This window comes from Eleutherodactylus coqui, chromosome 2, assembly GCF_035609145.1.
Source record: "Eleutherodactylus coqui strain aEleCoq1 chromosome 2, aEleCoq1.hap1, whole genome shotgun sequence".
Classification (NCBI taxonomy): domain Eukaryota; kingdom Metazoa; phylum Chordata; class Amphibia; order Anura; family Eleutherodactylidae; genus Eleutherodactylus; species Eleutherodactylus coqui.
In genome coordinates this window covers 328726909-328751179 of record NC_089838.1, presented here as the reverse complement: position 1 = coordinate 328751179, position 24271 = coordinate 328726909, and the positions used below count along the sequence as shown (strand labels likewise).

General features: G+C 52.5%; 2 protein-coding genes across 4 annotated transcripts in view; one reads left to right on the top strand and one right to left on the bottom strand.

Moving 5' to 3' along the window:
- The first annotated feature begins 5759 nt into the window (after nt 1-5759).
- On the top strand, nt 5760-13872 carry LOC136613034 (eukaryotic translation initiation factor 4E type 2-like). The gene is made up of 6 exons (XM_066593839.1): nt 5760-5931; nt 9157-9291; nt 9368-9472; nt 10921-11073; nt 11279-11415; nt 13617-13872. Exons 1-6 carry the CDS (start codon nt 5863-5865, stop codon nt 13654-13656), a joined length of 639 nt encoding a protein of 212 aa, XP_066449936.1. The 5' UTR covers nt 5760-5862; the 3' UTR covers nt 13657-13872.
- LOC136613032 (acetylcholine receptor subunit epsilon-like) overlaps nt 12146-24271 on the bottom strand; it is a 34351-nt gene continuing 22225 nt past the window's right edge. For 2 of the 3 annotated variants that reach the window (XM_066593838.1, XM_066593836.1), the window contains exons 6-12: nt 23619-23719; nt 23177-23377; nt 22236-22350; nt 21927-22041; nt 20726-20984; nt 15572-15705; nt 12146-14126 (exon numbers count right to left, since the gene is read on the bottom strand). In XM_066593838.1, the coding sequence (XP_066449935.1) occupies nt 13944-14126; nt 15572-15705; nt 20726-20984; nt 21927-22041; nt 22236-22350; nt 23177-23377; nt 23619-23719 (1108 nt within the window). In that variant the 3' untranslated portion in view covers nt 12146-13943. The remainder of the gene's footprint in view (nt 14127-15571; nt 15706-20725; nt 20985-21926; nt 22042-22235; nt 22351-23176; nt 23378-23618; nt 23720-24271) is intronic. The other variant, XM_066593837.1, reaches the window with a different exon arrangement.

The following is a 24271-nucleotide window of genomic DNA, read 5'->3' as shown; positions in this document are numbered from 1 at the left end:
TGGTGGAGAGCGGTACAATAATGAGTGTCTGCAGGCAGCAGTGAAGCATGGTGGAGAGTGGTACAATAATGAGTGTCTGCAGGCAGCAGTGAAGCATGGTGGATAGCGGTACAATAATGAGTGTCTGCAGGCAGCAGTGAAGCATGGTGGAGAGCGGTACAATAATGAGTGTCTGCAGGCAGCAGTGAAGCATGGTGGATAGCGGTACAATAATGAGTGTCTGCAGGCAGCAGTGAAGCATGGTGGAGAGTAGTACAATAATGAGTGTCTGCAGGCAGCAGTGAAGCATGGTGGAGAGCGGTATAATAATTAATGTCTGCAGACAGCAGTGAAACATGGTGAAAAGCGGTACAATAATGAGTGTCTACAGGCAGCAGTGAAGCATGGTGGAGAGCAGTACAATAATGAGTGTCTGCAGGCAGCAGTAAAGCATGGTGGAGAGTGGTATAATAATGAGTGTCTGCAGTGAAGCATGGTGGAGAGCATTACAATAATGAGTGTCTGCAGGCAGCAGTGAAGCATGGGGGGAGCGTTACAATAATGAGTGTCTGCAGGCAGCAGTGAAGCATGGTGGTACAATAATGAGTGTCTGCAGGCAGCAGTGAAGCATGGTGGAGAGTGGTACAATAATGAGTGTCTGCAGGCAGCAGTGAAGCATGGTGGAGAGCGGTACAAAAATGAGTGTCTGCAGGCAGCAGTGAAGCATGGTAGAGAGCAGTACAATAATGAGTGTCTGCAGGCAGCAGTGAAGCATGGTGGAGAGTGGTACAATAATGAGTGTCTACAGCAAGCAGTGAAGCATGGTGGTGAGCGGTACAATAATGAGTGTCTGTAGGCAGCTGTGAAGCATGGTGGAGAGTGGTACAATAATGAATGTCTGCAGGCAGCAGTGAAGCATGGGGAGAGCAGCACAATAATGAGTGTCTACAGCAAGCAGTGAAGCATGGTGGAGAGTGGTATAATAATAAGCGTCTGCAGGCAGCAGTGAAGCATGGTGGAGAGCAGTACAATAATGAGTGTCTGCAGACAGCAGTGATGCATGATGGAGAGCGGTACAATAATGAGTGTCTGCAGGCAGCAGTGAAGCATGGTGGATAGTGGTACAATAATGAGTGTCTGCAGGCAGCAGTGAAGCATGGTGGATAGCGGTACAATAATGGGTGTCTGCAGGCAGCAGTGAAGCATGGTGGATAGCGATACAATGAGTGTCTGCAGGCAGCAGTGAAGCATGGTGGAGAGTAGTACAATAATGAGTGTCTGCAGGCAGCAGTGAAGCATGGTGGACAGCGGTACAATAATGAGTGTCTGCAGGCAGCAGTGAAGCATGGTGGACAGCGGTACAATAATGAGTGTCTGCAGGCAGCAGTGAAGCATGGTGGACAGCGGTACAATAATGAGTGTCTGCAGGCAGCAGTGAAGCATGGTGAAGGGTTCTTACATGTGAAGGGTTCATACATTTCAGCCAATGGAGTTGGGGATTTGGTGAGGATTAACAGTGTCCTCAATGCTAAGAAATGCCAGCAGATACTTATCCATCATGTAATATCATCAGGGAGGCGTCTGATCGGCTCCAAGTTTATTCTGCAGCAGGACAACGACCCCAACATCCTGCCAATGGCATGAAGAACTATCGTCAGCATAAAGAAGAACAAGGAGTCCTGGAAGTGATGATACGGCCCCACAGAGCCCGGATCTCACATCATCATCCAGTCTGTCTGGGATTACATGAACAGATAGAAGGATTGGAGCAAGCTGAAATCCACAGAAGAGCTGTGCTCAATTCTCCAAGATGTCTGCAACAACTTCTCTGCAGAGTTCCTTCAAAAACGGTGTGCAAGAGTATGTAGAATTGATGCTGGAGTGAAGATAAAGTGCGGTCACACCGAATATTGCTGTGATTTACATTTTTTTGTTCAGTTCCCTTTGCATTCTTACTCTGAACCTTTTTCCGGCTCTTGCCTAAAACTTTGCAGTTATATACATAAATATATATCCATAGATGACAGGGTAAACGGTACTGTGCGGTATATATACAGAATAAGAGGAGAGCATTACACCCAGGTCTGCCTCCCGGAAAGGTTTAAAGGGACGGTCACATATCCTTGTTAAGACCAGAAAGACTGTTTTAGCAGCGGTCTGCCACTAGGTGGCCGCAGTTTCTGAATGGCGACTACAGCAGAGGTTCTTTAGGTAGATACTTACCCTGATATGCAGAAAGAGTAAACGCTGGACTATAATGGGGCTTAGCGCCTTCTCACATCCATCCTGCAGGAGATCTCTCAAGGAATGTGCCTTTGCCAGGCGCCCTCTTTCTTTACACCACGCTGTGAAGCCGGACTATGTTGCTAGTTTAGTGGTTGCCGTTCCTCGGGCGGCCAGCAGGGTGCAGACTACGGCATCTGATAAACCCAAGACTTCTTCAATGGAAGTGTTCAAACAAAGGCTGGACAGACATCTGTCTGGGATGACTTAGTGGTCCTGCACTGGGCCATGCTCTTGCCACGCTCTTGCCACTCTTCAGGTCTGTCCACCGCTGAAGTGACTGGTCTGCAGACATGATCTGAGGGTCTGACCAGGGAGTTCCTCCATGGGTCTCACCTCTATCGGTTGTGTCTGAAGAGGTCCCAGATGCCGCGCGGCTTACGACTAGACATGAGGCCACGGTCTTGTCTTCCCGCCTAGAAACTGGTGGGTTCTAATAGCCTCTGAGCCCGGAAGGTCAAGGAAGCCGCCTGCGACCGAGGGTCATCCTTCCGGAGTCAAGAAGAAGCCAGAGGAACTGTCCTCTACCGATGCGGAGGAGGCTGGACCGCTCTAAACGCAACCCCCACCTTGGAGAGCCCAGTTCATGTGGCTTCTCAGGCAAGGCTCTGGATAGCAGATGACTCCGGGACCCCCACCGGTCCTGAAGGTCCCTGCACAAATGGAGTATCAGCTGCACAATGCCGCTCCGTTTATTTCAGCGGGACCACCGGAGACAGACGGGCCCAAGCACTGGGAAATCTGTGATTCCTACTGAAATGAATGTGTGACCAGCACTATGGGTGGGACCTTCAGGACCCCCATTCTAAGGATCGGTGGGTTGTCCAGCAGTCAGACCCCAGGCACTTGTCCCCTATGCACAGTTTAGTAGTCGTTGCTCTGTGGCTACAAGTTACAGGACCCGGGCCAATGAGCACGCAGGACAGCCAGGAGCGGCTACAGCCCCCGACCGCTGGACAGAGACGACTGCAGGACATGTTCCTAGAAGCTATGGGGCGCATCGGAGTGTTTTGGGGGTGAGTGCTGTCTGTGTACATGGCCCCACTGCAGCCTATGAGGCGCTACACATGGACGCCCTATTCCTGCCTCACGGATGAGAAACGGGACATGTTGTGTCAGAGAGCTCACGGGTGCAATGTGGGTTACGCCCAAGTCCGGTGGCTGCAAATCGCAGTTACCCTAGTATGCCCTTCAGGGCCGCCGCAGGTTAGATGGCATCCCATTGGATTTCAACACGCACCCCCCCCCCCCCAAAAAAATTATATATATTCATTGTAGTGATGAGCAACCCGAGAGTACTATACAACCGCAGCACCAGGCTCATAGAGTAGAGTACTAGAGCCACGCCCATAGCATAAATACGATACCAGGACCACGCTCATAGAGTACAGTACTAGAGCCACACCCATAGCATAAATACGATACCAGGACCACGCTCAGAGTACAGTACTAGAGCCACACCCATAGCATAAATACGATACCAGGACCACGCTCATAGCATAAATACGATACCAGGACCACGCTCATAGAGTAGAGTACTACAGCCACGCCCATAGCATAAATACGATACCAGGACCACGCCCATAGCATAAATATGATACCAGGACCACGCTCATAGCATAAATACGATACCAGGACCACGCTCATAGAGTAGAGTACTACAGCCACGCCCATAGCATAAATACGATACCAGGACCACGCTCATAGCATAAATACGATACCAGGACCACGCTCATAGAGTAGAGTACTACAGCCACGCCCATAGCATAAATACGATACCAGGACCACGCCCATAGCATAAATACGATACCAGGACCACGCTCATAGAGTACAGTACTAGAGCCACACCCATAGCATAAATACGATACCAGGACCACGCTCAGAGTACAGTACTAGAGCCACACCCATAGCATAAATACGATACCAGGACCACGCTCATAGCATAAATACGATACCAGGACCACGCTCAGAGTAGAGTACTAGAGCCACGCCCATAGCATAAATACGATACCAGGACCACGCTCATAGAGTAGAGTACTAGAGCCACGCCCATAGCATAAATACGATACCAGGACCACGCTCATAACAGAAAAATAACAGCAGATCCAAGTCTGATGCATAAATACAGCAATAGGACCAAGCTCCGTAAGTAATAAGGCAGCAGAACCCAGCTTTTCTCTTCTCACACCGTCGCCCCCTTCCGTCTGCTGCTGTGAGGATCTGAAGTGCGGGAGAGCTGGGGGGATTCATGTAACAATACACTGCAGTACCGAGGAGGAGGAGGGTCATCCAGTCGGCTGGCAGGAGGGGGTTTACACCAGAAATTGCACCAAAATTCTACAAAATGCTATTGGGGGCACTATTAGTATTAGGGCCATTAAAGAGGTGCACTACGACCCTTCGGGTAGGGGCGCTACTACTACCGGGGCTACTGGAAAGGGGCGCTACTACTACCGGGGCCACTGGCAGGGGGCGCTACTACTACTGGGGCCGCTGGTAGGGGGCGCTACTACTACCAGGGCCACTGGGAAGGGGCGCTACTACCACCGGGGCCACTGGCAGGGGGCGCTATTACTACTGGGGCCACTGATAGGGGGCGCTACTACTACTGGGGCCACTGGGAAGGGGCGCTACTACTACTGGGGGCCACTGGGAAGGGGCGCTATAACTACTGGGACCACTGGTAGGGGGCGCTATTACTACTGGGGCCACTGGGAAGGGGCGCTACTACTACCAGGGCCACTGGGAAGAGCACGCTATTACTATTGAGGCCACTGGGAGGGGGCGTTATTAATAGTGGGGCCACTGGTAGGGGGCGCTATTACTACTGGGGCCACTAGCAGGGGCACGCTATTACTATTGGGGCCACTGGGAAGGGGCGTTATTAATAGTGGGGCCACTGGTAGGGGCATGCTATTACTATTGGGGCCACGGGTCAGGGCTGTTTGTGGCCCCTGCACATGGCAGTGCCGGATCCTGCATGCCCGCAGTGGCACTCGCCCGTTCCTGCTGCCTCATCTGTGCCGCGGTCGGTCCGCTCGGCTCGCACACTACTGATTGGTTGGTTTTGCACCTTCTGCTCTCCCTGCAGCGCCGCCACCGCCCCACAATCACCACGGACGGATCGGACGGCGGCCATCGACTTCACAATTTGCGCAAAAAGGGCGCATGGCGCGATTTTTCCTCCGCTTGTGGAAACCGCAATTGGCTCCCGCTCGCGCGCATTAAGAATCAGTTTCCCATGGCACGCCAGACATCTGCCCTTGGCCAGCAGGCGGCGCTCACGCAGGCGGATCTGCTGAGGAGTTCCCACTAACGTGCCGCAGATCCGCGGGGAGGGGGCGCCGCTAAAATTAAACGTTTCCGTCTCCAGTGACTTCAAGGAGCAACACTCTACCAGCAGGGGGCGCGGTGAAAGATTCCGCAGTCCTATTAATACACTACCCCGCCCATCATGGTCAGACACCACGCCTCCGCATCGGAACGTGCTGACGTCATTACGTCCCTTCGTCCGTCAGAACGCAGAGCTGGGAGAGCGCGCATATCCGGGATACTGAGAGAAGGACGAACAGCGCGTCCGGCGGGCACCAAGGGCCCCACATGGGGGTCTCAGGGAACGGCGACATTACCGTCCCGGAAGAGGAGTCCAAGGTCGCCGCCAGATCCAAGGTGCGAGCCGAGGCGGATAACCGTAGGGCACTTCCGGTTGTGTGGTGACGTCACCGCGTGCGCCGGAAGTTGCTGCCATGTGGGCTTGTGTGTCTATACTGCTAGAACACCACGTGTCCGCAGTAGGCGGCTCTGATTGGCTGAAAAGTAATAGGTAATGAAGGTTCAACACGTGTGACAGCAGCAGCTCTGCTGGGAGTTGTAGTCCCACACCTGCATTTATCATCACTGAGCTGGGAATGAGCGCCCCACAAGTCTGTACCAGTGTAACCCCCGGCTGCCTTCACGTCTATGGGACCAAGCATGGCGCCACTCTGTCTTCTCCCAGAGCCTAGAGAAGTGAAGGCAGCTGAGGTTACACAGGTACGCCGTCCTCCCATCTCTGCCTGTATCCCCGACACAGCGAGAGGGAAGCGGCGGCCGGGTCCCCGTCCTCCCGCGCGGCAGAGACAGGAAAGCGACGGCCGAGTCCCCGTCCTCCCGCACGCTCAGAGACAGGGAAGCGGCGGCCGAGTCCTCATCCACGCAGAGAGAAGAGGAAGCGGCGGCAGAGTCCTTGTCCTCCCACGTGCAGCGAGAGAGGGAAGCGGCGGCCGGGTCCTCCCACGTGCAGCGAGAGAGGGAAGCGGCGGCCGGGTCCTCCCACGTGCAGCGAGAGAGGGAAGCGGCGGCCGGGTCCTCCCACGTGCAGCGAGAGAGGGAAGCGGCGGCCGGGTCCTCCCACGTGCAGCGAGAGAGGGAAGCGGCGGCCGGGTCCTCCCACGTGCAGCGAGAGAGGGAAGCGGCGGCCGGGTCCTCCCACGTGCAGCGAGAGACGGGGAAGCGGCGGCAGAGACGCGCGGCAGAGACGGGGAAGCGGCGGCCGAGTCCCCGGCCTCCCGCGCGGCAGAGACGGGGAAGCGGCGGCCGAGTCCCCGGCCTCCCGCGCGGCAGAGACGGGGAAGCGGCGGCCGAGTCCCCGGCCTCCCGCGCGGCAGAGACGGGGAAGCGGCGGCCGAGTCCCCGGCCTCCCGCGCGGCAGAGACGGGGAAGCGGCGGCCGAGTCCCCGGCCTCCCGCGCGGCAGAGACGGGGAAGCGGCGGCCGAGTCCCCGGCCTCCCGCGCGGCAGAGACGGGGAAGCGGCGGCCGAGTCCCCGGCCTCCCGCGCGGCAGAGACGGGGAAGCGGCGGCCGAGTCCCCGGCCTCCCGCGCGGCAGAGACGGGGAAGCGGCGGCCGAGTCCCCGGCCTCCCGCGCGGCAGAGACGGGGAAGCGGCGGCCGAGTCCTCGTCCTCCCGCGCAGAGAGAGAGAGGGAAGCGGCGTCCGAGTCCTCGTCCTCCCGCGCAGAGAGAGAGGGAAGCGGCGTCCGAGTCCTCGTCCTCCCGCGCAGAGAGAGAGAGAGAGAGGGAGGGAAGCGGCGTCCGAGTCCTCGTCCTCCCGCGCAGAGAGAGAGAGAGGGAAGCGGCGTCCGAGTCCTCGTCCTCCCGCGCAGAGAGAGAGAGAGGGAAGCGGCGTCCTCGTCCTCCCGCGCAGAGAGAGAGAGAGAGGGAAACGGCGTCCGAGTCCTCGTCCTCCCGCGCAGAGAGAGAGAGGGAAGCGGCGTCCGAGTCCTCGTCCTCCCGCGCAGAGAGAGAGAGGGAAGCGGCGTCCGAGTCCTCGTCCTCCCGCGCAGAGAGAGAGAGGGAAGCGGCGTCCGAGTCCTCCCACGCAGAGAGAGAGAGGGAAGCGGCGTCCGAGTCCTCCTACGCAGAGAGAGAGAGGGAAGCGGCGTCCGAGTCCTCCCACGTAGAGAGAGAGAGGGAAGCGGCGGCCGGGTCCTCCCGCGCAGAGAGAGAGGGAAGCGGCGGCGGCCGGGTCCTTCCGCGCAGAGAGAGAGGGAAGCGGCGGCGGCCGGGTCCTTCCGCGCAAGGAGAGAGAGAAGCGGCGGCGGCGGCGGCCGGGTCCTTCCGCGCAAGGAGAGAGAGAAGCGGCGGCGGCCGGGTCCTTCCGCGCAAGGAGAGAGAGAAGCGGCGGCGGCCGGGTCCTTCCGCGCAAGGAGAGAGAGAAGCGGCGGCGGCCGGGTCCTTCCGCGCAAGGAGAGAGAGAAGCGGCGGCGGCCGGGTCCTTCCGCGCAGAGAGAGAGAGAGAGAAGCGGCGGCGGCCGGGTCCTTCCGCGCAGAGAGAGAGAGAAGCGGCGGCCGGGTCCTTCCGCGCAGAGAGAGAGAGAAAGAAGCGGCGGCCGGGTCCTCCCGCGCAGAGAGAGAGAAGCGGGGGCCGAGTCCTCGTCCTCCCGCGCAGAGAGAGAGAGGGAAGCGGCGTCTGAGTCCTCGTCCTCCCGCGCAGAGAGAGAGAGGGAAGCGGCGTCCGAGTCCTCGTCCTCCCGCGCAGAGAGAGAGAGGGAAGCGGCGTCCGAGTCCTCGTCCTCCCGCGCAGAGAGAGAGGGAAGCGGCGTCCGAGTCCTCGTCCTCCCGCGCAGAGAGAGAGGGAAGCGGCGTCCGAGTCCTCGTCCTCCCGCGCAGAGAGAGAGGGAAGCGGCGTCCGAGTCCTCGTCCTCCCGCGCAGAGAGAGAGAGGGAAGCGGCGTCCGAGTCCTCGTCCTCCCGCGCAGAGAGAGAGGGAAGCGGCGTCCGAGTCCTCGTCCTCCCGCGCAGAGAGAGAGAGAGAGGGAAGCGGCGTCCGAGTCCTCGTCCTCCCGCGCAGAGAGAGAGGGAAGCGGCGTCCGAGTCCTCGTCCTCCCGCGCAGAGAGAGAGAGAGAGAGGGAGGGAAGCGGCGTCCGAGTCCTCATCCTCCCGCGCAGAGAGAGAGAGAGGGAAGCGGCATCCGAGTCCTCGTCCTCCCGCGCAGAGAGAGGGAAGCGGCGTCCGAGTCCTCGTCCTCCCGCGCAGAGAGAGGGAGGGAAGCGGCGTCCTCGTCCTCCCGCGCAGAAAGAGAGAGGGAAGCGGCGTCCGAGTCCTCGTCCTCCCGCGCAGAGAGAGAGGGAAGCGGCGTCCGAGTCCTCGTCCTCCCGCGCAGAGAGAGAGAGGGAAGCGGCGTCCGAGTCCTCGTCCTCCCGCGCAGAGAGAGAGAGGGAAGCGGCGTCCGAGTCCTCCCGCGCAGAGAGAGAGAGGGAAGCGGCGTCCGAGTCCTCCCGCGCAGAGAGAGAGAGGGAAGCGGCGGCCGAGTCCCGTCTTTTGTTTGCTGTAAAGAAGTGCATGTCTGTGTTGGAGGGGCGGGTCGGGGTCTGTAGATGCTTTCCAGGTATGACACTTCTGCTTCTTGTTGTGCAGGAGGTCGCCGTGGCCCCCGGGGAGCACCCGCTGCAGTATCGCTACACCTTCTGGTACTCCCGGAGAACGCCCTCCCGACCGGCCAGCACTCACAACTACGAGCAGAACATCCGACAGTTTGGCACAGTGGCATCAGTGAGTATCGCCTCCTCTGTGTGGGTTGCCGGCAGTGATGGCTGCGCCGGTGCCCCTCACCTCTGCTGTCCTGTAGGTGGAGCAGTTCTGGCGAGTGTACAGCCACCTAGTGCGGCCTGGAGACCTCTCAGGATACACCGACTTCCATCTGTTCAAGGAGGGCATCAAACCTATGTGGGAGGTGAGTGCAGTCCGCCCCTGCTGCTTTGTGTGCCACCATTTTTAGGATCTCTGCTTGCTGTGATTGAATGCAATTTGTTTTCACATTCAGAGGTTGATGTCTTGTCCTCACCTTAGGCTGCCTGTCCACAGCCATATTTTCATTGCGTTCCCCTCGGCCATAATCTGGCCGCGGGGAACGCAGTGAACGCTTTCCATAGCGTTGCTATGAAAAGCGCAGCCCCCTGTCCACGAGCGGAGAATCATAGCGAATCTCTGCTCGCGTGCGGCATGCCGCGGTTCTCTGCGGTGAGCCTATCCGTCAGCTGGCTCCTGCTCCCTGGCGGCCAGGGGATATCGCTACGCCCGTGGACAGGCAGCCCAATACTTCTCACAGCTGAGAAGGTTTGATATAGTACAATCTAGGACAGTGATGGGCAACCTTTTGAGCTCGGTGTGTCAAAATTCGCCAAAAAACGGAGCATAACTGTTCGAGAAAAAAAATCCATAAATTCGCGAGCAGCCCCCCCAGCAGCAACAGCACCACCCAGAGCGCCCCCCCCCCCCAGCAGCGACGGCACCACCCAGAGCGCCCCCCCCACCCCAGCAGCGACGGCACCACCCAGAGCGGCCCCCCAGCAGTATCTGCCCCCCTTACAGCGGCCCCTCACAGCAGTATCTGCCCCCCTTACAGTGCCCCCCCCAGCAGTATCTATCCCCCTTACAGCGGCCCCGCCCCCCCTTACAGCGGCCCCCCAGTGGTGACTGCCCCCCATGAGACGCACATACTTACCTCGTAGATGCTCCGCTCCTCCTGTGCCCGGCGCACCGCCAGCAGCGATGATTTCCGGTGCACACTGACGTCAGTGTTTTGCAGGACGCCTCTTCCCCGGACGCTCCCGCGGAGCCAACAAGTAAGAGACGTCGGGGGAAGGGGGAAGGAGGATCCCAGCTACACACTGACATCACAGTGTGCGCCGGGATCAGCGCTGCTAGTAGTGCTAGTTAGTGAATACCAGCAGGGGAGCCGCGGCCCCTGCCTGTATTCACTAACAGGGTGAGCGGCCGCGTGTCAGCGACTATGGCTACGTGTGTCATAGGTTTGCCATCACGGATCTAGGTAATACTCGGGGAGCTAAACCGATACATTGTAACTAACTTTCAGGACAGGAGGGAGATTTGTGCTGCAGCTGTTTGGACTGGATAGAAATGTAACAAATCCTCAGCTGTGAGAAGTATTGGGTCAGGAGGGGATTTACAACTAAACAGAAATGTTACTATTCACTGACAGCAAGCAGAAATTTATGTTGTGAGGGATTGAACCCCCATTAGAAAGTTACAGAACTTTCATCACTTTATATTATCTGCTGAATGTACTTTACACTCGCCCCCCTGTAGCCATTATTAACCCATTATTAACCCGTCACCTCTGCTGCATCGCACTGAAATCATGTATGTGACCGCCCGCAGGATGACGCCAATAAAAACGGCGGTAAGTGGATAATCCGCCTTCGGAAGGGCCTGGCGTCCAGGTTCTGGGAGAACATCATCCTGGCCATGGTGGGGGAGCAGTTCATGGTGGGAGAGGAGATCTGCGGCGTGGTCGTGTCCATACGCTTTCAGGTAGGTTCCAGGTCACACATACCCCTCCCCCGCATGCAGCTTACCTGGTCTGAGGGGCTGTTGCTCCGTTACTGGGAATCAACTGCCATTCTCTGATCCTGGAGTAGGAATTGTCATGCTCCGCCCACATCACAGGCTCTACACATGGGGTGGGGCATGACACTACTGACTCCTCCTCCTCTTACGGTTGTGCCGCCCCCTGCAGGAGGACATCCTCTCCATCTGGAACAAGACAGCCAATGACCAGCTCAGCACCATCCGCATCCGGGACACCCTAAGGAGAGTCCTCAACCTCCCTCCAAACACCATCATGGAGTACAAGACTCACAACGACAGCCTCAAGTAAGTGGGCCCTCCTCTATTAACCCCTTAGTGACACGGCCTGTTTTGGCCATAAGGACGCAACTATTTGGGGTGGATTTTCATCTCCGCCTTACAAAAGCCGCAACTTCTTTATGGCCGTATGAGGGCTGTCTGCCGCGTGGCGGGCTGTCTGCTGCGTGGCGAGCTGCCGCTCTTATTGGCACCATGTTTGGCTTCATATAAACAGATGGGAGACAAAACATCAGTTCTGCCATTGTTTTTTTTTACAGTATTAAAGAAGTTTTCCATGAAAATACCATTGATGGTAAATCCTCAGGACAGGTGCTCAATAGTTGATGGGCCACGGCCCGCCGCCCAGCGCTGACAGCGCCGGTATACACAGGTCGGAGCGGAAGCCGCTGCACTGACCCCTCTGTAGTGGCCGGTACTTGTAATTACAGGTGCAGCTCCTTCTGATTTCAATGAGACCTCAGCCTGCAGTTACAAGCGACGGCCACCACAGAGGGGTCGGTGCAGTGGCTTCCGCTCTGACCTGAGTGTATACCGGTGTGGTCAGCTGTCGCTCGATCCGCTCGGTGGCGGGCCCTGGCACATCCACTATTGAGCACCTGACCTGAGGACTTACCATCAATAGTCATTTTGGTGAAAGCCCCTAGAATCACACCATAAACAACAGGATACGTTTTTTACAACATCAAAACGATTTTTTTCCACATTTGGGCAATAAAAACCCAATTTATTTGGGAAATTGTTTTTATTTATTTTATTTAAAGACGTTTCACTCGAATTATAATTCTCACATTTATTATCATTGGTAATTAAAAACCGTGACGTCTCTCTAGAGGCAGGACTTCTCTCAGGCCGATTGGAACCGTTTCTCATGAGACCTCAGTAAATGGCCTTGCGTGGGACTTGAACCTGCGGTGCTATGATCACTCTGATAATAAATTGCAGTAATTCTGTACTGCAGTGTATTATCGCTAATCATAACTATCACAAGCAATGGCAGACCCGGGTGCCATTACATAGTGGAGAGTCGATGACGTCACGCGGAGGTTGTGTCCCTCTTCCGTAACCCCTTAACATTGATTGCAGAATGTAAGGGGTTAACAGCGGGGATTGGTGTTCTCACTAATCCCTGCTGTTGCAGCGGGAGGCCGACTATCGTTCATAGCCAGCTCCTGCTGCCAATGGCGCGTGCTTAGGTTCTGCTCCTGCAACATCCAGACGAAACGTATAAGGGGTTATATACCTTGGTATTACTAGATCTCTGCTTGCTGTCAGTTAGTCCTTCTCCACCGCTGAGGGCTTGAGATCTGTCAGGCCAGCGTCCATGACAGATGAGAGAATAACTCACGGAGAATTGTCTGCAGCAATGCAGTGTAACAGCCCCTCCGCTGTCCAGGCTTGTTTCTATTTGCTGACAGCAATAAGAGTTGTTAGCGGTGAGCAGTTGAGCTGCTTGCTGACATCTCACAGCTGAGCACTCCTATTGGCCTCGTCCCGCTCACACAGCTGATGGGCTGGTTGCAGTGTGTCAGCTGTTGCGCTTGGTCTGTACTGATACATAGTAACAAGCCCCCAGCTATGCGAGGGTTAATCGGATGCACATTATGTAGGGGCTCATTACTGCATGTCATTATGGGGGTGATACCCATCCTCCCCAGTCGTAGGGAGCAGGAAGCTGAGATGCGGAGTGCTGCATGTAGGGGCCCAACACTAGAGGAAGGGCTCATGCACACTGGCGTGTTTGCGGTCCTTATCACGCGTGTATTCTCTCTGCGTGTAATGCAGACAGTATAAAGCCCACTGATTCGCATTGGGATAGTCAGACGCGTCTTTTTCTCGTGAATGACAAAAATTGCAGCAAGTCCTAATTTGGTCCGTATTGAATGATTCAGCGGATGCAACTTCAGCATTTGCGCGAAATTGGCGCAAATGATTTCTCGCTCCATGTAAAAGGAGCCTTAGACACTACCCACAGCTCTGATTCGCCCACATGGTGTCTTAGACTATGGACGCACAGTTCATCAGGTAGGTCAAGGAGGGCTGTGGTCATCTTGGTGTGTCCGGGCCTGGAAGGTCACTTTACCTGTCCCTCAGCCTTAACTCTAGTGTTAGGCCCCTGCATACAGCACCCCAAAGCTCAGCTTCCTGGAATCCTATGACTCGGTGTCACCCATATAATGCTCCCCCCCCCCCCCACTGTTTCCCTACAGAGACAACTCAAGTTTCAGGAACACGAAGCTCACGCTCTAGTGATCGTCGCATCGGAAGGTGTGATGACCCCCACAGAGAGTCCAGCAGAATGGAGAGGTGACGCCCCCGTGTGGAGGGTCTGGACTGGACGTCTCGCTGGAGTCTTCCGCTCGTTGGCTGAGAGGGTCGGGCTGGACGGTCCCGCTCTTCTTCTTTCTTATTGTTGCAGGGTTTTTGTAATTCATATACAGGAGGACAATAAAGTATTTTCCGCTAGTCTTCTGGTTTATTACTGGACCCAGTGAGGTCACCGCCCCCGAGGAACCGTCCCCCTCGCACCGACCACCTCAGTCCGCTGTAGTGGAGCAAGCGGGGAAGATGTGATCACCGGTTGGGAAGGGGCGCTCTGGAGCATTGTTGAAATGTCCCATGAAAAAAATGGCCAAGGTCCCCACCACAAAGAGGGGGAGTGCCCCCCAAAAGCACAGGACGTCCAGCACCTTCCCAATCATAACCCAGTTTTCCATCTCCTGGTGGGGAAGAGAGACATGAAGGTTACAAAGCTGATGTGTCTCAGGTGCGGTGTCAGTGCAGCGCCCAAAATGTATGAATTATATCCTATATTATACTCAAGGGCTGTACTCGCTATTCTGCTGGTGGAGTCACTGTGTACATACATTACTTATCCTGTACTGATCCTGAGTTACATCCTGTATTATACTCCAGAGCTGCACTCGCTATTCTGCCGGTGGAGTCACTGTGTACATACATTACTTATCCTGTACTGACCCCGAGTTACATCCTGTATTATACTCCAGAGCTGCACTCACTATTCTGCTGGTGGAGTCACTGTGTACATACATTACTTATCCTGTACTGATCCTGAGTTACATCCTGTATTATACTCCAGAGCTGCACTCGCTATTCTGCCGGTGGAGTCACTGTGTACATACATTACTTATCCTGTACTGATCCTGAGTTACATCCTGTATTATACTCCAGAGCTGCACTCACTATTCTGCTGGTGGAGTCACTGTGTACATACATTACTTATCCTGTACTGATCCTTAGTTACATCACGTATTATACCCCAGAGCCGCACTCACTATTCTGCTGGTGGAGTCACTGTGTACATACATTACTTATCCTGTACTGATCCTGAGTTACATCCTGTATTATACTCCAGAGCTGCACTCACTATTCTGCTGGTGGAGTCACTGTGTACATACATTACTTATCCTGTACTGATCCTGAGTTACATCCTGTATTATACTCCAGAGCTGCACTCGCTATTCTGCCGGTGGAGTCACTGTGTACATACATTACTTATCCTGTACTGATCCGTAGTTACATCCTGTATTATACTGCAGAGCTGCACTCACTATTCTGCTGGTGGAGTCACTGTGTACATATATTACTTATCCTGTACTGATCCTGAGTTACATCCTGTATTATACTCCAGAGCTGCACTCACTATTCTGCTGGTGGAGTCACTGTGTACATACATTACTTATCCTGTACTGATCCGTAGTTACATCCTGTATTATACTGCAGAGCTGCACTCACTATTCTGCTGGTGGAGTCACTGTGTACATACATTACTTATCCTGTACTGATCCTCAGTTACATGCTGTATTATCCTCCAGAGCTGCACTCACTATTCTGCCGGTGGAGTCGCTGTGTACATACATTACTTATCCTGTACTGATCCTGAGTTACATCCTGTATTATACTCCAGAGCTGCACTCACTATTCTGCTGGTGGAGTCAATGTATACATACATTACTTATCCTGTACTGCTCCTGAGTTACATCCTGTATTATACTCCAGAGCTGCACTCCGTATTCTGCTGGTGGAGTCACTGTGTATGATTTACACATTGTATTCACACAGTCTGACAATTTCACCCATGTTTTCCCACCATAAACATGGCGGTCCTGAAGTTTTGGGGTGGTCGTTTGCCTGTTGCACTCACCGCGCCGCTCTTGTTCTGCTCTTTGGTGCTGCTGCTGATGAAGTTGCACGCCTCCACGCACTCCTTTATTTCTGGGGCGCAGTGTGCCAGGTTCTTGAACAGTGGGGTGGTTACCCCAACATCAAAGTTGTCTACTGTAATGCAAGGAGAGGATGATTTATACAGCGTCTCAACATTATGCCCCGCCCCTTCATTAGTTGTATCCTTACTAATTACTTGCCGCTGTCTTTGTCTCTCCTTGACCCTTGTCTCCTACCCAAATATCAGTTCTCAAAGTGAGGACTCAACTTCTAAACATCACTGCACAAGGTCACATAAGTACTGGCTGGTATATCTAGTGCTAATCTGGAGTTACAGCAGGGTTTTACTGCAGTCACATCCAGAGCTGCATTCACCATTCTGCTGTTACATCATGTCTTTTATATTACATTCAGAGCAACTTGAAGTACTGCGTTGTTACATTGTCTTGTACTATAGTCACATCCAGAGCTGCATTTACCATTCTATATTATATATAATATATCACTGTAGTTACATTCAGAGTTATTAGATGGACGGTCTTGTCACCGGATGCCCTAATAGTGGTTTCCCCCTTGTCCTATAAGAGGCTCTCGGAGGCTCCTTGTGTGTTTTGACCTCTTCTTCAGCTTGTGTAGAGCTTGTTGACCACTAGATGCCTCTACGACGCAGAGAAGAGATTTCACCCCCTTACCAAGTCTGAGAGGGGCGCATTATAGGGATGTGAGAAACTGGATGGTCGTATCAATGAATTGTCCCTCACCGGCCGTTGTGACCAGACTGTTAGGGGGTGTTGGGACCAGTGGATGTGTGAGGCCACACAAGGTGACCAGGGGGCTCAGGACCCCCTACAGACAACCAGTAGAGAGGAGCATCTGACCAGCCTGTTAGGGGGTGTTGAAACCAGTGGATGTGTGAGGCCACACAAGGTGACTGAGCTCAGGACGCCCCCGACAGATCACTAGTAGAGAGGAGAGTCTGACCAGACTGTTAGGAAGTGTTGGGACCAGTGAATGGAGGCACAGAAGGTGACCAGACTCAGGACCCCCCGACAGACCACCAGTAGAGAGGAGTGTCTGTCCAGACTGTTAGGAGGTGTTGGGACCAGTGGATGTGTGAGGGCACACAAGGTGACCGGGCTCAGGACGCCCCCTACAGACCACCAGTAGAGAGGAGTGTCTGACCAGACTGTTAGGAGGTGTTGGGACCAGTGGATGTGTGAGGGCACACAAGGTGACCAGGCTCAGGACGCCCCCTACAGACCACCAGTAGAGAGGAGAGTCTGACCAGACTGTTAGGAAGTGTTGGGACCAGTGGATGGGGGCACACAAGGTGACTGGGCTCAGGACGCTCCCTACAGAGCACCAGCAGAGAGGAGCATCGGACCAGACTGTTAGGAGGTGTTAGGACCAGTGGATGGGGGCACATAAGGTGACCGGGCTCAGGATGCTCCCTACAGAGCACCAGCAGAGAGGAGCATTGGACCAGACTGTTAGAAGGTGTTAGGACTAGAGATGAGCGAACGTACTCGGATAAGCACTACTCGTCCGAGTAATTTGCTTTATCCGAGTACCTCTCTGCTCGTCCTGAAAGATTCGGGGCGCTCCGCTGCTGACAGGTGAGTCGCAGCGGGGATTGGGGCAGAGCGGGCGGGAGAGAAGGAGAGAAAGATCTCCCCTCCGTTCCTCCCGGCTCTCCCCTGCAGCTCCCCGCTCTGCAGCGCGTCCCGAATCTTTCAGGACGAGCGGAGAGGTACTCGGATAAAGCACATTACTCGGACGAGTAGTGCTTATATGAGTACGTTCGCTCATCTCTAGTTAGGACCAGTGGATGGGGGCACACAAGGTGACCGGGTTTAGGACCCCCTACAGACCACCAGTAGAGAGGAGCATCTGACCAGACTGTTAGGTGTTGGCACCAGTGGATGAAGGCACACAAGGTGACCGGGCTCAGGATGCCCCAACAGACCATCAGTAAAGAGGAGCATCTGACTGTCCAACAAGCAGCAACAACTAGTGGCAGCCCAAAAAGGTACTAGAGCGTCCATGATCACCCATATCACATCTTGCATTCAAGCTAGAGGAGATATAACGGTACTAGAGCCTCCGTTCCCCCGTATCACATCTTCCATTCAAGCTAGAGGAGGTATAACAGGGTACTAGAGCCTCCATGCCACCGTATCACATCTTATATCTAAGTTAGAGGCAGTACAACAGGGTACTAGAGCCTCCATATGCAGCGCCCGAGGAGCAGGCCCTCGGCTGAGGAGAAAGCGGGGTAATGTAATAGCAATCTGTCACGGGGCTCTACTGTCTCCTCCAAAAGGCTGGCTAAGAACCCGACCTCGTTACTAATCAGGGGAGATCACGTTTAGTAACCTGGGTTACCTTAAATTCATATTTAGTCACCATGACGCCAATGTTCCTAAATCCGCGGCGGATTACCCAGATTTAATACAGAGCAGTCCACACACAGAAAGTACTTCTTCAACAAGAACCGGGAACGTGCGGCCTTATTCTTTTACTTAAGCTTCTCTTATTGCTTATAACAAGGAAGCGACCTGTTCGCAGTCACGTTAACAGTGGTGGATTAATTGTAGGCTTACGTCTCTCGCCTTTTCCCTTAGGCCTCACACCCACTTGCATTTTTTTACGTAATTGTCAATGGGACTTCCCAATGTTAAAAACGTATCGGAGGTTGGCGCTTTGTGATTTTTGTGCGATGCGTGTTTAACATTAGAAAGTCCCATTGACAACCGCGTTAAAAAAACGCAGCGTTAACTCATCACTAACAATACGCAAGTGGGTAGGAGCCCGTACTCTAATGCAGTTCGGGTTTCCCAAGGTCACATATCCACAGTCACAGTTATCTGATGGATCTCTCTCAACTGGATGGATTCCAAAACACGTTCACACTGGGGGCTTTCATCAGGTGGGTACTCACTTCTCCCACACAAATTGCGGAGTATCACAGCGGCAGTATAAGTCCAAAAATTATAACATTCAAGAGGCTAACTTGGTTGGACAAGAATCATAAAATATAACTTTTATTCTTATTAATTTTAAAAGGTATAGAAGGACAAACAAATACAAATAGCAGGAAGTGATTATTAAAAATAATCCGGTTAGAGCCACTAGAGCACGAGGATAGTGACTGATTTGGTTAGGCTCCAATAATGGACGCTCATCCAACTTTTTCAATCAGTCTGGAGGGTAACTAGGTTAATAGCGGTGATTACAGCACAGGTGTCACCTCTATAACTGGGTGACTACTACAGAAAAGACCTGAGCGGTGAGTTTGTCCCTACGCGTTTCCCCCACGAATGGGTTCCTCAGGGGCAAGAGAATTTAGATGGTTCCGGTCGTAATAAACCGAATAATGGCTCAGAAGATTATTGCTGAAAGATTAAATTTCAAATAAATCAAATAGTGGCTAAAAAGAGTACATATCTGAGGGATCGGATAATAACGACCCAAAAGAGGTATTGGTCCAGGTAAACTGGCCAATGCAGATATGTATATATCAGCTGGTAGATCCTAAGACAGATCACGATTAGGTACAGCTAAATGCTGAGAGGAGTGAAGGATGAAAAATCAATCCCCCTCCTAATCAGACAGGACTAGTATGATAGAAGATAAAGTCCTGATGTCATTCACGCCGTGATATTGTAATGCTTGTGATCCAGACCCTACTCTCCACTACGGTATCTGGAGTGAGTACAATGCTGGCTGGTCACTAAGTTGAAGCCTGGCCTGAACTAGATATAACCCAACCCGGTTAAGTGATAAGATCTAGTACAGCTAAATAGCTAGCAGCACAAGCTGAATCAGAGATGAAAACAAAATAAATGAAAAAAACGGCAGCATGTCAGCCCTGGTGGGGCTCTATGCTTGGCCATATCACATCTTGTATCCATATATATATATATGTATACACACACACACACACACACACACACATATATGCTCCTTCTAGGGGTAGGATGTTACTGACAATGACCGTGTGTATATACCTGTTTCCCCGAAAATAAGACGCGTCTTATATTAATTTTTGCTCCCAAATATGCGCTACGTCTTATTTTCAGGGGGTGTCTTATTTCGCCACGGCAAATCCGTCTGTGGCCGCTAATCCCTCAATTGGCCAGCTTTGTGGACGAAATGTCTCAGAAATCTCGTCCACATGGGACAGCAAATCTGTCACGGCAAAGCTGGGAGAAGCCGGTGTTGTGGTGCGGATTCACCGGCCACAGAAACGGAAAAGCGTGCAGCCAGGTCACTTCAAAACAAGCGGCTGAGTGCCGTGGGTTTTGAAGCAGCGCTTTCCTGGCGGATATCTCGCTGTTTATCGCTGTGGCCAAACTGCGAGATTTCCGCTGGAAATACGCTCTGTGAGAACCCAGCCTTAAGAATCACACACAGGTTGCCTGACTCACACACAGAGCCATAAAAAATAAGGGCTGTAAAGTAACGTACCTGTCTGCAGACAGAAGTTCCTGTACCACTTGTAAGCAGGGATGGTATTGCAGCTTCCGGCCACCAGGGGGAGCTCATCACAGCAGACATGTACAGCAGAAACAGAACGTACAGTATGGACTTTTCCAGCCAGCAAGGGGAGCTCACAACAGCACACTCGTACAGCACAGCAGGGACAGGATAACAGCAGACTGTCTGCAGATCTATCTATACATCTGGAGGTAGGAGACTGGAGGTAGGAGACAACCGGGATGGCAGCAGGGGACAGGCATCTTGACTTGCCTGCACACTTTACTATGCCTTACTATCGGGGGGTGCCTTATATTTGGGACTTCTGCAAATTTCAGGGGGTGCCTTATTTTCGGGGAAACACGGTATATATATATATATATATATATATATATATATATATATATATATACATACATACACACACTCCTAGAAGGGGAGGGATATTACTGACAATGGGTGTATATCAGCACAGTGCTATGTGAGTGGAAGTGGAAACTAGCAGAATTATGAATGCTGCTCTGGATGTTGCTAGACTGTAAGACATGACATAAGCCAGGAGCAGTACAAGACAAGGCAAGCAACCTGCAGGCTGCTGTGCAAAGGTGGAGCCGTGCTGTAAGCTTCCTGCAGCTTCCTGTCCCCCTCTCCTTACCTATCTGCCACCTCCACTGCCCCTTCCTGCCTTTGGATCCCTTTTCTTCACCTCTGTGGCCGCGGTCGTCCCGGCTCATCCCGTGCCGCTCTCTCTGCCGCTCAAACATCAGCTCGCTCCGTGGCTTCCTGAGCACATACTCCTCCGCCTTCAGCATTATGCCCAGGGAGCTCTTCCTCCTCTCCCGTGGGGTCTCCTCTTCTCCCTCACAAGGCTCGATCTTCATCTGCAGGTATCGAGGCAACACCTCCAAAAGCCTCTGCAAGAGACGGAGAATCAAACCCGACACAGCGCCACCTCCTGTCTGTGGGTTGTGTCTGGTATTGCAGCTCAGCTCAATTTAAATAAAACTGCAACAACAATTGCAAAAAAGGCCGCTGTGTAAAATGTAAATAAATATAAAGCAAAAGAAGGATGCAACGGTTGGAAACCTCATCTAACCATAATCTAGTCACAACAGAACTCATCAGAAGGTGGGAGATTCCATTTAAACAAATAAGACTTTTGTGGCAGCAACACATCTCAGAAAAGTTGGGACAGGTAACAAAAAGCTGGAAAAGGAAGTGGTACTAATAAAAAAAAAAGCTGGAGAGTCGATTTTCTACTAAGTCACATGACTGCGTATAACAAGAGCATGTTAGAGAGGCCGAGTCTCTCAGAAGCAGAGATGGTCAGAGGTCACCGATCTGTGAAAAACTGCATCTAAAAATTATGGAAGAATTTCAAAAAAATGTTCCTCAACGTAAAATAGTGAAGACTTTGACTATCCCACCACTTACCGTACATAATAGTAGTCAATGGGTTCTATTTTGGGTGTTCTGCACACACGGCCGCGTGAAGAAGCCCTTACTTACATTTTACACAGCGACACAATGTAGTTAGAACTCGGGTTCTATTAATTAGTTTTACCACTTTAGTCCTATGTGCTCAGTGCTGCTGATGGAACACATGGCCAGGCCTGGTATTGCAAGTGAGGCATACTGTTCCCTTATCAGCCATTGCGACCTGAGGAGAGGCTGACTATGTGTTCTTTAATGGGATGAGTGACAGGAACTACCAAAAAATCCCTCCCCACCCCCATGTTCTGCTATCTCCAGTACTGAGAGCCTCCATATGTGAGATGCTCCTCTTATAATGCGGTCTCACTATTAAAAGCTTCTGACTATAGGGGTAATGGCCCGTTTACGAGTGAATTTCTCACGTGTTTCATGGCCGCTGTCAGGTTATGGGTGCTCGGCGTCCGCAGTGATACGTTGAGGACGATGACGCAGCTAAGGACGATGATCGTGGACACAATCATCACAAAGATCAGGTACCTGCAATAGAAGTTACATATCATTCTCCTCATGTGCAGAAGAGGGCGCCGTGCACATCTGAGCTCAGCTAGGAGGCTAGGGGAGTGTCTGTCAGCACCGAATGCCACTAGAGCATGCTATGATGTAGCTCAGTGAAAGGACAGCACTTCTATGCCACTACAGGGGTCTTCATCATGAAGTGTAGGGTCACTTACTTTCCAATTAATGGGACACTCAGAGAAGTTTCCGGGACCTTCTGAGCGATGAGGAAGAGAAACACAACCTGGGCGAGGAGGACTGAGATGGACGTTGTACACTTCTGACCACCAGCTGGAGGACGAGAGGCAAGGAGTTAAAGGGCTTGTCCATTATTTCATGGGTTTATGACATACTGGTTCCAGTCCCAGCTAACTATGGAGACAGTCACTTTCCCATTGGTGGCGAGAAACAGTCTGTCTTGGGATCGGTAGAAGGTCCCACCGGTCTAACGCTCTTTTGGGAGTCCATGTGGCAAGATAAATTAAGGTAAAGTTGCCCTCTAAACTGTTCCCGCTCCATACACTGCAAGCGCGGGATGTCTTCGACAGCTAACACCCAATCATAACAGCCGCGATGAGCATGGATGCTGATCGTGGCTGTTAACCCTTTAAATGCCCGACTGGTATTTCTGGGGTGCCAAACAACCCCCCGCAATGAGATTGCAAGGTGCCATTCAGTTGCTACAACAGCCTTCTGAAGCCCCCAGGGCTGTCATGGCTGATTGCCTATCTGACTGTCTGGCAGATCACGGTATAACTCAGTACTACAGTATTGCATTATACTGCATGAGTGATCAAACGATCGCAAGCTCAAAGGCCCTGTGGGGACTGAAAAAACAAAAAATGAGTTCCAAAAAGTTTTTAGTCATCCTGTCTTCATAAAAGAATGTAATGAAAAGCAATCAAAAAGTCGTATGCATTTCAAAATGGCACCTATAGAAACTACGGGGCGCCCTCGCACAACTATGTCAACACAAAATTAAGACAGTTATGTTGGTCAGAAGATGGCGGCAGAAAATAATTTTTTGCAAATCCAAAGGTAAAACAGGCCACGTGATTAAGGGGTTAAGGATGTTTTTGGCAGCGCGACCACTGACTATCACTAAGGGGTTCCTCACCTTTGGCCGGCAGAAAGTAGACAAGCACCACAAGGGAGGAGATGAGGACGCAGGGAACGATGATGTTGACAACGTAAAAAAGTGGTTTCCTTTGGATAATCAGACCGAAGATAATTTGTTGGTATTGGAGGTCATCCTCCGTGTAGGTGGGGTTCACATATTTCCAGGCTGGACAATGTTTGATGGCCCATTCCCCATTTTCTGAAAGAGAGGAGTACATGGGTTAAGCGTGGAAACTCGTAGGACAAGGACAGACAAAGATGAGCTGCCCATACCAATAACACCTGGTCAAAAATGCCCCCACTGACTGGCACCTTCAACATTGGCAGTGTTATTGTCTATCCAAACCCCCCCATTTTTGGCCAAGGAGAGACACTAAGCTCCACCAACAATAGTCTAATGTCTAGAGGCAGCTCTGCGGTCTTCCTCTACTTGATGGTACCTGTGAAAGCCTCGGGATCAATATCAACCCTCTCCAAAGGGACCCCATCATCGTTAAGCGCCAGCTGCAGGTCCACTTCCTTGGAATTGTAGGTTTGAGACCTAGAATGAGACAGAGTACTCAGAACTTCCCAAGCTATATGTACGCTATATTGTCAAACTTATCCAATTCCAAAACTGTCCCACAGCTTTACCCCTCCTCCACATTTTACAGTAGACATAATGCATTCTGGTAGGTAGCGTTCTCCAGAGGTCCGCCAAACCGAATCCAACAGACAACCAGATAGTGAGAGGTGATTACTCATTCCAGGGTCAGGAATGGTATCATTTCTCCTAGTAAGAGCACCTAGAAGGTGTGAGGAGACTTATAAGGCCATCAACGCTCCTATGGGAAATATGCCAATGGGAAGATGGAACAATGGCTCTACAGCACCACCTATTTCACCATGGAAACCTATTTCATGAAGCTTGAAGCTCCCAACACATATTTCTTCTGCGGATGTCACTTCCAGAAGCAGTTTGATGCTCTGTAGTGACTGAAACACTTAACACCAATAATTAGAAGGGCTGTTCACATAATTTTGGCTTTATAAAATGTATGAAGGCACAAATTATGAGATGTTCCGAACTTTAAGAAGATGACCAACAGCAAAA

Coding starts and splice junctions, on each gene's coding strand:
- LOC136613034 (XM_066593839.1), top strand. CDS start 5,863: ATGGGGGTCTCAGGGAACGGCGACATTACCGTCCCGGAAGAGGAGTCC. Junction 5,932..9,156: donor AGGTCGCCGCCAGATCCAAG/GTGCGAGCCGAG, acceptor CTTGTTGTGCAG/GAGGTCGCCGTGGCCCCCGG. Junction 9,292..9,367: donor AGTTTGGCACAGTGGCATCA/GTGAGTATCGCC, acceptor GCTGTCCTGTAG/GTGGAGCAGTTCTGGCGAGT.